Source organism: Polyergus mexicanus, unplaced genomic scaffold (assembly GCF_030449975.1).
Source record: "Polyergus mexicanus isolate NDT 795.1 unplaced genomic scaffold, iyPolMexi1.0 SCAF_10, whole genome shotgun sequence".
Taxonomy (NCBI): domain Eukaryota; kingdom Metazoa; phylum Arthropoda; class Insecta; order Hymenoptera; family Formicidae; genus Polyergus; species Polyergus mexicanus.
This window is the reverse complement of record NW_027223330.1, coordinates 887,910-905,981: the sequence shown is the minus strand read 5'-3', so window position 1 is coordinate 905,981 and position 18,072 is coordinate 887,910. Positions and strand designations below refer to the sequence as shown.

The 18,072-nt window shown below is 38.1% G+C and overlaps 1 protein-coding gene and 1 long non-coding RNA gene across 2 annotated transcripts in view; one reads left to right on the top strand and one right to left on the bottom strand.

Annotated features, from left to right (window-relative positions):
• The window catches only part of LOC138937410 (uncharacterized), a 171,977-nt gene that overhangs the window by 4,270 nt on the left and 149,635 nt on the right, over positions 1-18,072 (bottom strand). The window lies entirely within an intron of this gene.
• LOC138937408 (fibrillin-2) overlaps positions 1-18,072 on the top strand; it is a 32,765-nt gene that overhangs the window by 12,673 nt on the left and 2,020 nt on the right. Inside the window, exons 5-40 of the mRNA XM_070303682.1 lie at positions 55-189; positions 1,278-1,380; positions 2,017-2,201; positions 2,293-2,541; positions 2,692-2,847; positions 3,130-3,414; positions 4,600-4,722; positions 4,912-5,160; positions 5,423-5,542; positions 6,054-6,269; positions 6,473-6,672; positions 7,728-7,908; positions 8,030-8,335; positions 8,476-8,817; positions 9,054-9,179; positions 9,270-9,603; positions 9,719-9,885; positions 9,971-10,299; positions 10,716-11,142; positions 11,835-12,188; positions 12,358-12,471; positions 12,780-12,938; positions 13,005-13,219; positions 13,431-13,788; positions 13,910-14,055; positions 14,127-14,235; positions 14,327-14,605; positions 15,238-15,663; positions 15,757-16,005; positions 16,092-16,295; positions 16,383-16,508; positions 16,591-16,830; positions 16,977-17,149; positions 17,382-17,576; positions 17,678-17,782; positions 17,885-18,037. Coding sequence (XP_070159783.1) covers positions 55-189; positions 1,278-1,380; positions 2,017-2,201; positions 2,293-2,541; positions 2,692-2,847; positions 3,130-3,414; positions 4,600-4,722; positions 4,912-5,160; positions 5,423-5,542; positions 6,054-6,269; positions 6,473-6,672; positions 7,728-7,908; positions 8,030-8,335; positions 8,476-8,817; positions 9,054-9,179; positions 9,270-9,603; positions 9,719-9,885; positions 9,971-10,299; positions 10,716-11,142; positions 11,835-12,188; positions 12,358-12,471; positions 12,780-12,938; positions 13,005-13,219; positions 13,431-13,788; positions 13,910-14,055; positions 14,127-14,235; positions 14,327-14,605; positions 15,238-15,663; positions 15,757-16,005; positions 16,092-16,295; positions 16,383-16,508; positions 16,591-16,830; positions 16,977-17,149; positions 17,382-17,576; positions 17,678-17,782; positions 17,885-18,037 — 7,838 coding nt within the window. The remainder of the gene's footprint in view (positions 1-54; positions 190-1,277; positions 1,381-2,016; positions 2,202-2,292; positions 2,542-2,691; positions 2,848-3,129; positions 3,415-4,599; positions 4,723-4,911; positions 5,161-5,422; positions 5,543-6,053; positions 6,270-6,472; positions 6,673-7,727; positions 7,909-8,029; positions 8,336-8,475; positions 8,818-9,053; positions 9,180-9,269; positions 9,604-9,718; positions 9,886-9,970; positions 10,300-10,715; positions 11,143-11,834; positions 12,189-12,357; positions 12,472-12,779; positions 12,939-13,004; positions 13,220-13,430; positions 13,789-13,909; positions 14,056-14,126; positions 14,236-14,326; positions 14,606-15,237; positions 15,664-15,756; positions 16,006-16,091; positions 16,296-16,382; positions 16,509-16,590; positions 16,831-16,976; positions 17,150-17,381; positions 17,577-17,677; positions 17,783-17,884; positions 18,038-18,072) is intronic.

Below are 18,072 nucleotides of genomic sequence, written 5' to 3'. Positions count from 1 at the left end.
TGGCGGAAATTGTTGAAAAGTAAATTTATTATTTCGTAAATTTGTCGTCGATAGTCATCGCGCACGAGACAGGAAGCGGAGGCGATCGTGGCGAGACCGGTAGATGTAGAGTTCATTGCATAAATGGAAACTGTGTGGACGGTCGATGTCAGTGTCGTAATGGTTATCAAGGAGAATTTTGCAACGAACGTGAGTGAGAAATTGGCATATTATACCCCATACAGCACCGCAAGATTGCAATAACATTGCAGCAACATTTTTCTGCAAGATTGCAATATTGCAGGAACATTGCGAAATGTTGCTGCAACGTTGTTATGATATTGCAGCAACAGTAAAATGTCCGCCTACAGAAATATTGCAATATAATATTGCAGCAACATAAGAATATAATATATATGCAATAATGCTTTATGTATATTTATCGACATAATATCCTTAACATATGAAAAAAATAATAAGAAATTAGGCATATAAGAATCAGGATTTAGTATGTATATAGATTTTCTGTATTATAATAATAACAAAATTATAAATTGTAAATTTTTCGGTACACATTCGACTTCCTTCAGTGACAAAGAATATCTAAGAGAAATAAGAAAAAACTCAATTTGCAATTTTGTAAATTCACAATCTCTGTATCCGAAATATTCAGATATGCAAGAAGATTGTGGTGGATTTACGCATACAAGTTTTTTCACATCTCTCTTGTCTTCATATAATCTCAAAATTTATTTATTAAAATCTGAAGTATCTTTTGCATGTTAAAAAATTATTATCAAATTTTTGATTTTATATAAGAATGGAAACTATTAAAAGAATTCTTAGTCCAATGTCTGAGTCTCCTGTGTTGGGGTTATATCATACAATTTAAGCTAATAAAAATAGTTATTATATCTTTAATCTTATTAGTCGCTCTTTGTAAATTTTATATAATCATCGTGACTAAAAATTAAATGCGGAATAGATAGCGCAATATGCGCCGCATAGCGGTAAACGAATGAACTAGCGATTATCGAATACTTTCTTTGGAATATTTTTGGAATGTTGCTGTAACATTACTAAAGTTATATTGTAAAATAATGTCTTTGTAATATTTCTGCAACATTAAACTACAATATGCAATATTGCAATATTGCAGCAATGTTGTTGCAAGCTTTAGTGCTGTATGGGACGTTAGATTAAAATAAATTTAAAGACAGACACATATACGCACACACCCATCCTATAAAGTAAAATTAGTTTCCATACAGATAATTAAATCAGAAATCTTACTTTAGCTATTTGTCGAGAGCCTTGCCTGAATCAAGGAAGATGCATCGGTCCAGATCGTTGCGCTTGTATCTATGGCTATACCGGAAGACGTTGCGAGACCGATTTCAGGTAAGAAACGTGCACCGAAAATAGAATTTCAATCAAATAAATACATTTTGTTAATTTTGATTTTTTTTTGGCTTAAATAAATAAATACTTTGTTTCCAAAAATGTTTTGTTATATCGAATAAATTGTTATTTGCATGTAATATAAAAATTATAATTTTTAAAAGATAAATTATTTAAAATTTTTAATATAAAAAAAATATTAACTGATTTAATTAATATTTTTAATATAAAAAAATATTTATCTGAAGATAAAGAATTATTTATTAAAATAAAGGAGATCTATGTTTACGAAACAAGCAGCCAATTAAAATATGATAAAGATTTAAAAATGTTTTTCTAAAAAATATAATTTTTAGTATAATAAAATGAAAATAAAAACACAATTTTTTTTTATTTGCAAATAAAAGCATATACTTTATTTTTATATTATATATATATTTTTTATCTAGTCAAAAGCTATTTTCCTAAAATAACTATTTGCCTACGACATATATATATATATACTTTATTAATTTAAATATATTTGTTGCTTAATTGAAATAATTATTCCTTTGCAAGTATTTAAATACATAATATTTTTTTAATAAAAATGATTTTTTCGAGTTGCCTTGCGTTACACAAGGATTGATGTTCCAGGACCGGGCCATGTTACACGAAAGTAAGAAATGACCAATGCTTGGCGAGTCTTGCAAACGTGTTTTGCACGCGGCAATTGTGCTGCGCGACCGTCGGCAAGGGCTGGGGCCACCCCTGCGAGAGGTGCCCCGCTAGGTTGGATTGCGAACAGGGTTATCTGAAGACCAAGCAGGGTCAATGCATCGGTATTGTTACCTTCATATAATCATAATCGTTTAATTTGATATTTATATGACAAATGTGGGGTGGGAAAATTTTGTTTGGTATTCTCTTCAGATATCGACGAGTGCGAGTCGATTCCCGGACTCTGTCAGGGCGGGAAATGCTTGAACACCCCCGGTTCGTTCACGTGCGAGTGTCCCGAAGGACAGGCGAGGGACCTCGATACCAACGAGTGCAAGGACAGAGACGAGTGCCAGGAGGAAGGCATTTGCGCCGATGGCCGATGCATAAACACGAGCGGCGGCTATTACTGCCATTGTAATCCGGGATTCATACAGAGTCAGGATCGCAAGCATTGCATCGGTCAGTGCAATATTATTAATAAATATATAAAATTTTATTAGTTTTAATCTATTTATTAATATTTATTTTACATAATTTTTCGCAGATATTATTTTACATTATTTTGCGTCACTTCCTATTAATTTTGATTGGCTGATTATTTCGTGGCAGATGGCAGACAGGGATTGTGTTACACGGCGGTAAATCGTAACGGGCAGTGCAAGAATCGGCTGGCGATGAGACTGAGCAAGAAGGATTGTTGCTGCGGCAAAAACATGGGTCGAGGATGGGGCGACGAATGCTTTATCTGTCCCAATCCTGGCAGCGGTACGTACACGTTTTCAGGGGGGAGATTAATCCAATTGTATAAACTTTATCTTCCATGACGGTATTAAATCAAATTAAATTTTAATTCCATCTGTAATCTTTCGAATGCTGATAACTTTGATAATTCAATCAAATTGTCCATTTTTTTTTTTTTTTTTTTTCTTCGAGAGAGAGACTCCAGAGTCGCGAGAGAAATAAAATGGACGAAAATGCTAAGATAAAAACGAGCACTTTTACGGCAATTGGCAATTCTACAAGATCCACGTTATTACTCAATTGTAGACGATTACAACAGACTTTGCTCGCAACTGCAGTCGATCACGGAGGTGAACGAGTGCGCGCTGCGACCGGACATATGCGGTGACGGCAAATGCATCGACACCAAGGAAGGTTACGAATGCGAGTGCTATCCGGGATTCACGAGGAAGCCCGGCGGTAGATGCGAAGACGTGGACGAGTGTCTGTTGGGTTACTGCCAGGGCGGAATCTGTCACAATCAACCCGGTAGCTTCACCTGCGACTGCCAATCCGGCTTCGTCGTTTCCGGCGATGGCAGATACTGCACCGGTAATCGATTACTTTTTCTCGACGAAGGAACAGTATACTGTTGGAAAATTTCTTTCAGATTTAATATATATATATATATATATATATTGCATGTCCCACCCAATCAGTCCATACAAATTTTTGTCTTAATTATATATAATACGGATATGTTATACACAAATACTATATTAATATTTTAACACAAAATAAATGCAAACTTCATAATAATTTGAAATAAATTTGTGTAAAATCAATATATTTTTAATGATAAAATTAAAAGAGTTATTGACGGTCCGTAATCACCTCGACCACTATTATAGAATAAAATCAATATCTTTTTCCGCAAATTTTAACAAATAAATTCTATTACTAATAATACAAAATATTGTATATCTATCGTGTAAAATTAAAAATATGTGCACATTGTTATTTTTACACTTTTCTCAATTGTTTTAATAATTTAACATTTGAGCTCAATCAACACAACAGCAATATGTTAAATTAACCCATGAATATATTAAATATTTAACACAAAAGTTTTAATCATGCAGTATATTTTTTAACAAGAAAACATACATTTTCCAGCAGTGTAACTAGAGATGTAAATAGAAAAAAAAAAAACAAGCCTCGTTTTTTTCAGATATTTAATATCTTTATATTTTGATTACTGCAAAAATTTATTTTTCATTATTCTTAACTTTTTAAATGATAGATTTGAATTAACCATTATTATTTTAAATAGAGCTTACATTCCAATCGGCTATTTCACGAATATAAGCATCTTATAAATTAAAAATCAATTCTTTGACTTTTTTTTTTAAAACAACTTTAATGGATTAATGAGATTTTTGTGATTAAAATGATATCAAACACGACATAATTCGAATAATTAGCATAATAAAAATTTTTGTCACGTATCTAATTGAAAATTATCCGAATTATGTCGACTTCGATGTAATTTGCCGCAAAAGTCTCTCATTAATCCATTAAAATTATTTTCCAAAAAAAAAAAAAAAAAAAAAAAAAAAATTAAAAATATAAGAACTTAATTTTTTTTATGTTCACAAAAAAAAAATATAAAGAAAAATAGTATTATATTTAAAAAAATAATAAAAAGAAAAATTTGTTTTTTTCAATGAAAAAAAAAAAAAAACGGTTTTGTTACATCTCTAAGTGTAACTTCTACGATATCAATGGTCTTTCCAGATCACGACGAATGTCAAGACACCGGAATGTGCACCAACGGACATTGCATCAACATGAACGGATCCTTCAAGTGCGAATGCAACGACGGTTACACGTTGTCGCCGACGAGGAATACTTGTATAGGTGAAAATTAATGTAAAACAAATGTTACGCTGGCATTACTTTATACGAGAATTTGCGAGGAGCTCGGAAATTTCAGAAATATATTTTGCGTATTATCAATACATTTAAAATATATCTGTAGTCAAGAATATTTCTGAAAGATACTTTTAATATATACGATAACAATTCGTTCGAACTTTTTTATTTCAGACATCAACGAGTGCGTAGAAAATCCGCGGATCTGTCTAAACGGCCGTTGCGAGAACACGCCGGGATCTTATCATTGCATCTGTCAATCGGGCTTCACTCCTTCAAGAGACAACACTTTCTGCGTGGACATGGACGAGTGTTCCACCAGCGGAATGTGCGAGAACGGCAAATGCGTCAACATGGAGGGCTCCTTCAAATGCGTCTGTGACTCCGGCTTCAGGATTGGCCCCGATCAGAGCCACTGTATCGGTAATTTCATCAATATAATTAACAATTTCGAAAATAATATACTGAATTTTCAAATTTTCAATCATTTTAATAATCTACAACTTTTACAAAAAAAAAAAAAAAAAAAAAAGAGAGAGAGATTTAATGAAGCTCTCGAGAATTTTCTAGAATTAAATTAAAATTATTCAAAATTTCATAAAATCAAAAAAAAAAAAGGTATACCAAAAAAATATAGAGAACAAATTATTTTTATATAATTATTCGTTATTATTTATCCTGCAAGATATCGATGAGTGCATAAGTTCGCCTTGCCAAAATGGGCGCTGCATCAACACGTTAGGCAATTTTCAATGTGAATGTCATCCGGGATTCAATCTTGGTCCTGACGGCAGATCCTGTTTAGGTTCGTGCTACTTATCTTCTGTTCTAAATATGTTATATATTTTTTGGTTGAAATTGAGATATCTATTTAAAAAATAAAATTCTCTCTTACACATATTGGAGATATTACCTTTTTAAAAGATTTTTATATCATTTTTCATAATATTTTTATTCGTGTATATTTTTTAAATAATTTCGTACAATTTTTCATACATCTTGCACATTTTTTGAAATGTTTTCCAAAGAAATACCGATTAATCATTTTTATCAAAAAAATTGAAAAGTATTTTGCCCATGTGATTATAAAATAATTAATTTTACATAGTTAAATAGTTAAATATATATTTTAAATTGAAATATAAAATAAATTTAATTAGCAAAAATATAATATAATATATATAATAATTGTAATAGAATATAATATATATCGTAATTAAAATAATTAAAATATACTGGTTTGTTTGATAAAATCAAAATTAATTTTGTTTAATGAAAAATTGAATTTCTATCGGATGATTTTGCGCGCTGGTCAGATACGAGAAGAGATCTGTGCTATTCGCAGTACAGAGACGGCCAGTGCTCCAATCCGACCTCAACCGCAGTGACAAAATCCAGCTGTTGTTGCTGCACGGTGATCCTGGGCCTGCCGTTAGGCTGGGGTAGCACGTGCCAACCCTGCCCGCTTCCGGGTACCCGGGAGTTCGAAGCTCTGTGCCCACACGGTGCCGGAATGACTTACAACGGCGATGGTAAATAAACGGATGCTTCACTCGAAAATTCAAGTTCTTCCAAGTTTTGCGAAAAGAAGCTATAATATTTTAAAAGTTTCAAAAATCCAGAGTATATATAAAGAGATTCCTATATAAATTTTGCGAAATATTTTAATAAAATTGAGATCTTCTCCGTTTCGATTCGGTGAATAATTTTAAGAGTTAACGGATATTATTAACAGATATCAACGAGTGCGCCCAGAATCCTAATATTTGCATCAATGGCGGATGCGAGAATCTTATAGGAACGTATCGGTGCATCTGCGACAATGGATACGAGGTTGATGCGACGGGAAAGATATGCAGCGATATCAACGAGTGCGAGCTGGAGGATTTTTTGTGCAGTGGTGGTCAATGTCGAAACACACCCGGTAGTTTCCAGGCAAGCAAATTATTTATTAAGTATATTAATTATCTGATTATATATATATTGGGTGATTGCATAAGTTCGTGCCCGATTTAAATATAAACTTCAATAGATTATATTTTAGAGATAACACTTTTATTAATCAATTATATAGTCTCCATTCTTTTCTACAATGGTTTTCCAACGATCTATAAGCTTGTCGATTCCATTTTTGAAGAAAGAACTTGGTTTTTCTTGAAAAAAGTTTGTAAGGTGGTTTTCGACAGCTTCCTCGGAATTGAGATTCTTGCCATTTAAACTATTCTGCAAAGACCGGAACAGATAAAAATCTGAAGGCGCAATATTTGGAGAATATGGCGGGTGGTGCAGAATTTCCCATTGCAACTCCTGCAGTTTTCCTGCAGCTTATTCCTTTCAGTCAGGAGATGCGGCACCCACGTATCAAGCTTGGAAATGTATCCAAGCTTTTTTAAATGACGAAAAGCGGTTGAATTATTGATGTTCAGCCTCTCAGCAATATCCTCAGTTGTAATCCTTGGGTTTCTTTCCACTAAGGCATGCACAATGTCATCATCAATGCCAGAAGGCCGTCCAGAGCGGGGTTGATCCTCCATGTTGAAATCACCATTTCGAAATCTGCCAAACCACTTTTTGACTGTTCGGAGAGCAGGAGCGCGGTCCAAATAAACGCTTTGAATATTTTTTTGTGCAATCCCAACACTCACGCCTTTCCGAAATTCATATAGCATTACATGTCGCAAATGCACCTTTCGTTCTCCATTTTTAATGATTTCTCTTATGCACAAATGGACTTATCTGAACAATGTCTGACGCTAAATTGACATAAGACAACGTCATCTATTCGGTGTAAGCAACAATTACCACACGAAAACAATAGAACTCCGCCATGCAGTAACTTAATGCCATCTATGAAAATCGGGCACGAACTTATGCAATCATCTAATATATGTTTAAACAATTTTTTCAATACGTTATATACGTGTTTCAAATTAATTTCACAATTTTGGAATGTAAATTCGTAATTGCCAACTGCGTGATTTCACTCTCAGTGCATTTGCCCGACGGGTATGAGATACAACACACAGAATCAAATGTGCGAGGACGTGGACGAGTGCGAGGAGTTAGGACCGGACGTGTGTTTCAATGGCGTATGCATCAATACTCTGGGAGCTTACGAATGCGAGTGTTCCCCGGGTTACGTTCTCGATAATACCGGTTACATTTGCCGGGGTAAGAAACAGCAATTAATTCTTTCTTAAAATTCATCTAATTTTTTCTAAATGAGAATGGAATAATCGAAAAATAAAATAAATATAGACGAACTCTGCTTCCTGACTCTCTTTGGTTTTAGATAATCGAAAGGGTTCGTGCTGGACCAAGATGGTGGATGGTCGATGCGAAAACAATTTGCCAAGAGTGGCTTTACGTTCCGAGTGTTGCTGCTCGGTCGGGGTAGCCTGGGGCAGCCCGTGCGAGCCTTGCGAGCATTCCTTCTGCGAGTGTTCCAAAGGTTACGCGAAGGTAGACGGCAAAGATTGCGCCGACATCAACGAGTGCGAGCTCAACAGCGGGATCTGCAAGGGCGGCGGTACCTGCGTCAACACAGACGGCTCATACCGTTGCGAGTGTCCACCCGGCCTCACCCTAGACGCGACGCGTAAGCTAGCTAGTTGGCGACGAATCATTGCGGATACTCGTCGCTCTTCGTTTCTCTCCCCAAAATCGAGAAAAAAATATATCTTTGAACGATAGAATAGATATTTCTCGAACGTTCAACTCTTTGTTTCCCGGTTTCAGACACTACATGTATCGATACTAGGCAGGAAGCGTGTTTCTTGGATTACCGTCACGGCCAGTGCACCAATCCCGTAGAGGGCCATTTCTCCAAAAGCCTTTGCTGTTGCTCCGTAGGCCGTGCCTGGGGCAGCGATAAATGCGAGGTGTGCCCCAAGGCGGGCACGCCGGCCCACGCGGAACTGTGCCCACGGGGAGACGGCTTTACTGAGCGTCAGGACATTAACGAGTGTGTCGAATTTCCGGGAATGTGTCTGAACGGCAGATGCAAAAACACGATCGGCAGTTACAGCTGTAGATGCAATCAGGGGTTCGCTCTTGATGAGCACGGTGTAAAATGTAACGGTAGGTGACATCTAAAAAAAAAAAAATTACGGATTTCTCAAGAGGTTTTTGAATTTTAGAGAGAAACCTTTTTTTTTGGAGTCTTGAGTTATATGATGTAAGGAGATTTAGATCTATTTTCAATTCTTATACCATCCCGAGAAAGAGATTTCAGAAGAATAAGATGCTAATCGAGAGAAACTAATTAATTAATATATAGAAATAATTGATTAATTTAAACTTTTAATTCTGTGTAGATATCGATGAATGCGAGATCATGCGTGGTGTTTGCGGTAACGGTACCTGCAGAAATACACCCGGCAATTTTCAATGCGACTGTACCCCTGGTTATCGCAGCAATGACATTATGAAGATTTGCATGGGTAAGGGCATAAGAGGAAAGTTTCATTAAGATCTATCAAATCTAAAGATATCTTTTTTTCTGGATTAACGCGAAATATTTCTGTCCTCAGACATAAACGAATGCGAGGAGACGCCGGGTTTGTGTCGTGGCGGTACTTGCATCAACATCGAAGGAAGCTTTAGCTGTCAGTGCCCTCCGGGGCACGAACTAGGCCCCGACAAGCAGACCTGCAAAGATATCGACGAGTGCTCGAGGACCAGCGGTATATGCTCGAATGGCGTTTGCGAGAACATGATGGGCACTTATCAGTGCATCTGCGATGATGGTTATCAGCAAACGGGCCTCAAGTCCCATTGCGAGGATATTAACGAGTGCGCGATCAGTAACGGCGGTTGTGAGGACATTTGTCTGAATACGCCGGGCAGCTTCTCTTGCTCCTGCCGGTGAAGGATCATTATACTTTTTTCTTAGAAAATCTAAGCTTAATGTGTTAACTTGATATATTTACAATTAAAATCTTGAGAATCATAAGAAAAATAATGATTTCTCTTGTGACAGCACCGGTTACGTTTTAAATCTGGACGGACGTACCTGTGTGGACGTGGACGAATGCACGGAGAACCCTCGAATCTGCAATGGAGGTAAATGCAGAAATGTACCGGGTGGCTACACATGTAATTGTACAAATGGCCTCTTGCCCGGAAGAGACGGTATATCCTGTATAGGTAAATTCTCCTTGTATCCACATTACTGTTTTGTTATATTGAAATTAGATATATATAATCGTCTACAATATTATTAAATTGTCAGATGTCGACGAGTGCGTGATGCAGGCGCAGATATGCGGATACGGCGAGTGCTACAACACGATTGGCTCCTTCAACTGCCGTTGCGAGGAAGGCTACTCGGTGAAGCCAGCGGAAGGACCAGCGTGCACCGACGACGACGAATGCCGACTGAACGCTTACTCTTGCAGCGAATTCGCCGAGTGTCAGAACACCCAGGGCTCGTACGTATGCACGTGCCATGATGGTTTCACCGGGAACGGGATCGAGTGCTGGGATATCAACGAGTGCTCTACCAACAATGGTGGCTGCGACTCCAATGCTCACTGCATCAACACCGAAGGTTCCTTCAGGGTATGTATCTCGAAGACTCCCACGATTCGCTTATTGCGGCTCACCGTTAAACTACAGTAAGAAATAAAGAAGAATATAAATAACCAAGCAGAAGGAATACAGTGGAATGGGACAGTGTGTAGTTCAGTTGCAAAGTACCAGTCAACTGAGAATAAGATCCCTAACAACACACATGTCCAGAGGACATCCAGATGATATCCAGAAGTCATCCAGAGGACATCCAAAGGGTGTTCTTGACATCCTCTGGATGTCTTCTGGATGTCCTTTGGACATTTGTGTTGTTAAGGATCCTAAGATCGAGTCCTGCTAGGGAATTCCGGATATTTTTTCTCTCCGTTCGAGAATCTATCTTTTACACTATAAACATTTATTGCACGGTCTGTCAGATCTAAATGTTTCATCGGCGATGCTTGCAGTGCGTGTGCGACGCCGGTTTTCGCGGCGACGGTTACAATTGCAAGGACATCGACGAGTGCGCGGAGGACAGCACGCTCTGCGAAAACGGACACTGCCTGAATTATCCGGGCGCGTATCGATGCGAGTGCGAAATGGGCTTCATGCATCCGGACGAGCGTAGCGAACAGGCGTGCGTGGATATTAATGAATGCGAGATGTTTAACAATCTATGCGTCTACGGTCGCTGCGAGAACATCTTCGGTATGTTCCGTTGCGAGTGCAACGAGGGCTACAAACTGGACAATTCCGGCGGCAACTGCACCGATGTAGACGAGTGCGAGAGCCCGCAATCCTGCCAGTACGGCACTTGCATCAACATACAAGGCAAATATATCTGCAGATGCCCGCCTCATCACGAGCTAGTGGAAGCTGGGAATGCCTGCGTTGGTAGGTAGAATCATTTAAGATTCTATACTAAAAAAATATACTAAACCCAAAAAAAAGTTTCTTTTATTAAAAAAAATCATTTATTTAAACACTTGCTTTAAATAAAAGCAGAGTATATTTTTATTTGCCAATAAAAAAATTATATTAAATTTTTATTATATTAAATTACTTTCTTTAAAGAAACATTTCTTAATTTTATGTTGCTTTTTTCAAAAACGCAGGTGTTTTCTTTATCTTGATGAATAATTTTTTATCCTCAAATAAATATTTTTTTATATCAAAATTTTAAATAATTCATTTTGAAAATTATAATTTTTATTATATGCAACTAATAATGTATTTATTTATGTTTTGTATAACAAAACACTTTTGGAAACAAAGTATATATTTATTTAAGTAAAAAAAATCAAAACTAACAAAATGTATTTATTGGATTGAAAAAGAAAAAATTATTATTAGTTTAGATTTCTTGAAAATTTCGGAATTCTGATATAACTTTTTGATGCATTTAAAATCGCAAAATTATTACATCTTTTTATATTCTAAGTTCTGACAACTTTTAGATTTATATTAAATTGAAAAGTTGTTAGATTTATCGATTTTTAGAAATCTGATCAAATATCTTACGTAAATATTTTTATCTTCCAAATACCCTTTTTTTGTCTATGTCTGGTTTACTATCGCTCACACAGATAGACGCGAGTCGCTTTGCTTCACGGGCTATGAGCATGGCACCGGGAAGCCCCAGTGCATCTTTGAAGTAGCATCGTCGGTGACAAAAGCGACATGTTGCTGCAGCATCGGCACTGCCTGGGGCACCGGTTGCGAGGAATGTCCGCGGGCTGGCACGAAGGAATACGATCAGCTGTGTCCCAGCGGGCCGGGATACAGGCCGAATCGTGTGACTGTCATTCTGGAGGACATCAACGAGTGCGTGGAGCACGAGAATATCTGTCAGAACGGACACTGCACTAACACATTCGGTAGTTTCATGTGCTCGTGCAATGAAGGCTTCATCCTGGACGATTCCAAGACCAGTTGTATCGGTAATAGAGACAAACGATTCGGAAATTCTATACTCTGGTTTATATAATTTATAAATCCTTACGCTCTATTTATATTCTTTCTCTTATATAAACCTTCTTTTAAATTTTAAATTTTTTGGATTATTGATTCATATTTCAATATTCAGGAAAAAAAAAAAAATTGTTGCAGACATTAACGAATGCGCACTACATCCACGCATATGCGGTGTTGGATATTGCATCAATGACCAAGGAAAATATCATTGCGAGTGTCCCGAAGGATACATGGCGATGCCTGGAGGAAGTCAGTATACATACACAACTAAATAATTTAAAAAAAAAATTTACTTGATATTCATTTCTCATTGAATTTATTATATTATTACTTGGTAACGCTATACTAACGCGAAAAAAATTGTGTATTTATATAAATACACAATTTTTTATATAAATATATAAAATATCGTATATATTAATATTAAATAATATTATCTATATTATTATATATATTATATATATTACATATTAAAATATATATATTTTATATAAATGTATAAAATGAAATTCTAAATCTCTTTCGAAATTATAATTATAATATATCTGTCTTCTTAGAGGAATGCGTCGATATGAGGAAGGAGGCCTGCTATCTTACCTACGATTCCGGACATTGTCTTAATCCCATGGTGCAACCGCAGACAAAAATGTTGTGCTGTTGCTCCATGGGAGTCGCGTGGGGTAGTCTTTGCGAGAAATGCCCGGGCGAGAGAACTCGTAAGTAATATATATTCGAAGGATTTCCCTATATTTTGAGATCAATCGTACGGTTCCCCTTCGCAGGCGAACATGAGATTCTGTGCGGATTGGTGCCTGGTCAGATCATGAACCCGATCACGAATCACTCCGAGGAGATCGACGAATGCGCCCTGATGCCGACCATGTGCACCCACGGCCGGTGCATGAACACGCCCGGTAGCTTCGAGTGTCAATGTGAGCGCGGCTACGTCTACGATCAAGATTCTCATCAATGCATCGACGAGAATGAATGTCTACAGGTATACGACTTTCAACAAAATTTAAAAAGGCTCGATTGAATCTTAATGTAATTGCGAAAAGAAATTTCCAACTCTTCATTTCTCCTCGATATTTAAAAGCAGCATTGGGGATTATTATAAAAGTAAAATATAATAATATTTGTCGATATATATTTTCTCGATAATATCGAATAATACTCGTCAATAATGTATTTATGTCATTTTTTTTTAGATACCGAATCCCTGTAGTGGAAACGCTCAGTGTATTAATCAGCAGGGCTATTTCGAGTGCGTGTGTCCGGCTGGTTACAAACTCGGTCCCGGCCAGCGTGATTGCGTCGATATTGATGAGTGTTATGAGCGACCAGGGATTTGCAGCAACGGCGCGTGTAGCAATCTGCAAGGTGGTTTTCAATGCGTCTGCCATGCCGGGTTCACGTTGACCCGCGACCGAGACAACTGTGTTGATATCGACGAGTGCCAGCGCAATCCGAATATATGCAACAACGGCACTTGTATCAACACTCTGGGTTCCTATAAGTGCCAATGTTATCAGGGATTCAAACTCAGTCCGAATAATGATTGCGCGGGTGGGTTTGATAGCTAATGGTTCTTCATCTCTTTTACCTTTTAATATCGCATTTTTTTTTTTTTTTTTTTTTATAAATATCGGTCCCTTATGTATATCTTGATTATACAAACTCATTTTAGACATCAACGAGTGTCGAATAATGCCGTTTTTATGCCGCAACGGTCGATGCCGAAACACGATCGGCGGCTTTGTCTGCGAATGCGCGGACGGTTATGTATTGGCTCAGGATGGTCAGCACTGTCGCGACATCGACGAGTGTCACGAGGTATATATATATATATGTTTACATGTATCAACTTATGCTCTTTTAAAATTAATATTTTCGAATCGTTGCAGATACCGGGATTGTGTCCGCCTCCCGGAAAATGTCAAAACCTAATGGGATCTTATATATGTAGCTGTCCACCAGGATACGAGCTGGATCATACCAGGAGAAGATGCGTCGGTCTGTTTAAAATCATAAAATCATATTCATTATCTCATATCATACGTAGCTCTTGTTAATACGATTTACATTTTGTTTAATTATCCTGCAGACGTGGACGAATGTGTGGAGACGCAAGACATTTGCGAAAATGGTCGATGCATCAATACGGAGGGCGGTGTGATCTGCGAATGTCCGATCGGATATCAGTTGAGCGACAAACCGAACTCGCTTAGATGCATTGACGTGAGGGAAGAGCAATGCTATGACAGCTACAGACGAGGTCAATGCACCCTCCCGCGGGAAGGTGGGATGACCAAGAAGCACTGCTGCTGCACGATGGGCAAAGCTTGGGGCCACTACTGCGAGCAATGTCCGCCGGAAGATAGCGGTAAAGGATATTTTCCCCCTAAAACTGAACTAAACAAACTATTTTTCTCAACAAAAATGAAATTTGACTTTAATTTTAATTAAATTAACTCCAATTAATCAAGAATTTAATTTAATAAGCGTAGAATTAATTAGATCTTTTTATCGCAATTTGTCGTACAAGTTTTTTTTTTTTTTTTTTTTTAATCAAGAAAATTGTTTGCATTATAAGTACACTACCTGACAATGATTCGTTTCGTTCCCCTAGCGAGAAGAACGTAGGAATGGGGATACTCATACGATGAATATAGGATGGGTATCCCCACTCCTATGTTCATCTCGCTAGGGGAAGAAAACAATTTTCTTATCGCAGATTTTTTTATCGCAAATCTGTCGTACAAGTTTTTTTTTTTTTATATCAAGAAAATTGTTCGAATTATAAGTACACTATCCGACAATGATTCGTTTCGTTCCCCTAGCGAGATGAACGTAGGAATGGGGATACTCACGATGAACATAGGATAGGTATTCCCACTCCTACGTTTATCCCACTAGAAAAAAACAGAATGACTCATTGTCGGATAGTGTATATAATTCATGTATAAAAGATATAAATATTTAGAAAAAAAGAAAAATATAATTTTATTTATCCAGAGGAATTTAAGAGGCTGTGCCCGGAAGGACCAGGACGGGATGACACTGGGATCGATCTGAACGAGTGTCTGTTCATGCCGGACGCCTGTCTCGGCGGCGAATGTATCAACACGGATGGCTCATTCCGATGCGAGTGCCCGACCGGATACGTTCTGGATGAAACCGGGAGGCGTTGCGTGGATCACAACGAATGCCTGGGCGTGCAGAACATTTGCGGCAACGGCACTTGCCGCAACATCGACGGCGGCTTCGAATGTTCGTGTAACGACGGTTTCGCGCCGGGTGCCAATCAGATCTGCGAGGACGTGAACGAGTGTCTTGAAATGGGCAATCAGTGCGCATTCCGATGCCACAACGCGCCGGGTTCCTTCCGTTGTATCTGTCCGTATGGTTACACTTTGGCGCCCGACGGCCGCCATTGCGTAGGTAATAAAGAAAAAAAAAATGTGTTATTAAATTCAATTAAAATTAAAATTAAATTGAACTAAACTCTGCGCGCTTTATAAATTAAATTTCCAGACGTCGACGAATGCGCGACGCCGGCGAACGATTGTAGATTCCAATGCAAAAATCTCATCGGCACTTTCATATGCATCTGTCCGCCCGGTTACCAAAAGATAGGAATGGCGGACGAGTGCAAGGACATCAATGAGTGCGCCATCAATTCTGGTCTCTGTCAACACGGCCGTTGCGTCAACTTGGAGGGGAGCTACCAGTGTCTATGTCACGACGGTTTCGAGCAGAGCTTGGACGGGAAATCGTGTATCGGTATGAGAAGCGCGCGATTAAATCAATAAATAAAAATATTAGAAAGATATAATTTCTCTCACAGTTTCGTGTTTCTGTATAATCAGATCGCAGGGTCGGCTATTGTTTCCTGCAAACAATCGGTGGCAGATGCACCGCCAGAACGTCGGAACTGCGGACGGTCACTAAAGCGGATTGTTGTTGCACCATGGGAGCCGCATGGGGACCGCATTGCGAGATCTGTCCGTCGAGAGATTCCGACAATTATAATGAGCTCTGTCTGGACAAAGGATTCTCAGTCAACGGGCAAGGTACACCGCGATATTTTATTCTTCTTGTTGTCTATTTGTATTTGTATTATATCGATTAAAAGAATCTTTATCGATATAAATTTTCAGATATCGACGAGTGCAAGACTATACCTGACCTTTGCAGAAACGGTCTGTGCATTAACACTCTAGGCTCCTACAGATGCATTTGCAATAAAGGTTACAAAGCCGACAAATCTGGCATTCAATGTATCGGTAAGTTCTTCTCTCCGATCGTTCAAATATATGACAATTATTAAAGAACTGAACTAAATTGAACTATATGGTATCGCGCCAGATATTAACGAATGCGAGTCAACGCCAAAGCCGTGCAAGTATAATTGCCAAAACACCGAGGGCAGTTTCATCTGCTCGTGCCCGTCCGGTTTCATCTTGAATCCCGACGGTACCAGCTGTAGGGACCTCGACGAATGCGCGACCGGGAATCATCTGTGCCAACAGAATTGCATAAACACACCAGGAAGTTACACCTGCGGCTGCCAGGAAGGCTATAACCAACAAGGAGACGCATGTCATGGTTTGCCTATCAATTTCTTAACTATTTCTCTTTTTGTTTAATTGTAACAGCAATTAATGTGAATATATAATTGAATATATTTTTTCGTCATGCATTATGAAATAATCTTCTTTCGTGTGCTTCTTGTAACATATTCTTTTTTACAGACATAAATGAATGCGAGCAACCAGGTGTTTGCCCGAAACCTGGCAAGTGTGTTAATACCCTAGGCAGCTTCCAATGTCTCTGTCCTAGAGGCTTCAAGCTAGACCATACTGGGCGTTTTTGCACCGATCACAATGAATGCGCCGACGATGCCAGTTGCGAACACGGTTGTCAGGTAAGCGCAATAATGACCGTTATATTATATACTTTAGGACTCTTATATAATACTGACCAAATAATAACGACCTCTTTTATTTACTGCCTTAGAACTCCCGTTTTAGAAAAGATTACCTCTTTAGAAAAAATAAACTACCTCCTAAAGAAAACTCCAACAAGAAAAAATCCACCTTTTTTAAAAGAACGCTTGTTCTCAGAATCTTGTAATTGTATGATTGTAATTCTTTCAGAATTTTATGGGCAGTTACCGCTGCGGATGCCCGGATGGCTTTGTCCAGCACATTTATTACAACCAGTGCATGGATGAGAATGAATGCAACGGATCACCATGCGGTGACAGTACCTGCATCAATACAATTGGCGGTTACAAATGTGGTTGCCCGGACGGTTATCAATTCGATAACAATCTGGCGATCTGCGTGCAGGTATTGCATTCGCGAATTTGTAAAAAATCCCCTTTCATTCCAATTTCTAAAAAACATGGAGATATTTTACTTTGTATTTTTTTTTCTTTCTCTCTCAAAAGGTAAGCGCCGGATGTTTCGGCAGTCCTTGCGCCTTCGGATGCACTCCAAACGGAGCTAGCGGATTTATTTGCGGCTGTCCTACCGGGTATCAGCGAATAGGACAGGTTTGTTCTCCAATCGTATTGCACGTTCGCATAAAAGAACGAAATAAGCCGCGTTGAAAATGTCCCAAGACTAAAAATATAAGAATTAAAAATTTTCTGCAGGGTCACTGTCTGTCTACGATTAATCCCTTGTCTCAAGGACGCTACGACGAAGATATCGGCAACGTGCCAACTTTCCAAATCAATCCTGATTCTTATCACATACCGTCAGCCGATGACAAGACGATTTCCACCGAAGGATGTTTCTCCTGCAAGGTTTGTACATCTGCTTTTTCGATCGCGGAATAAAT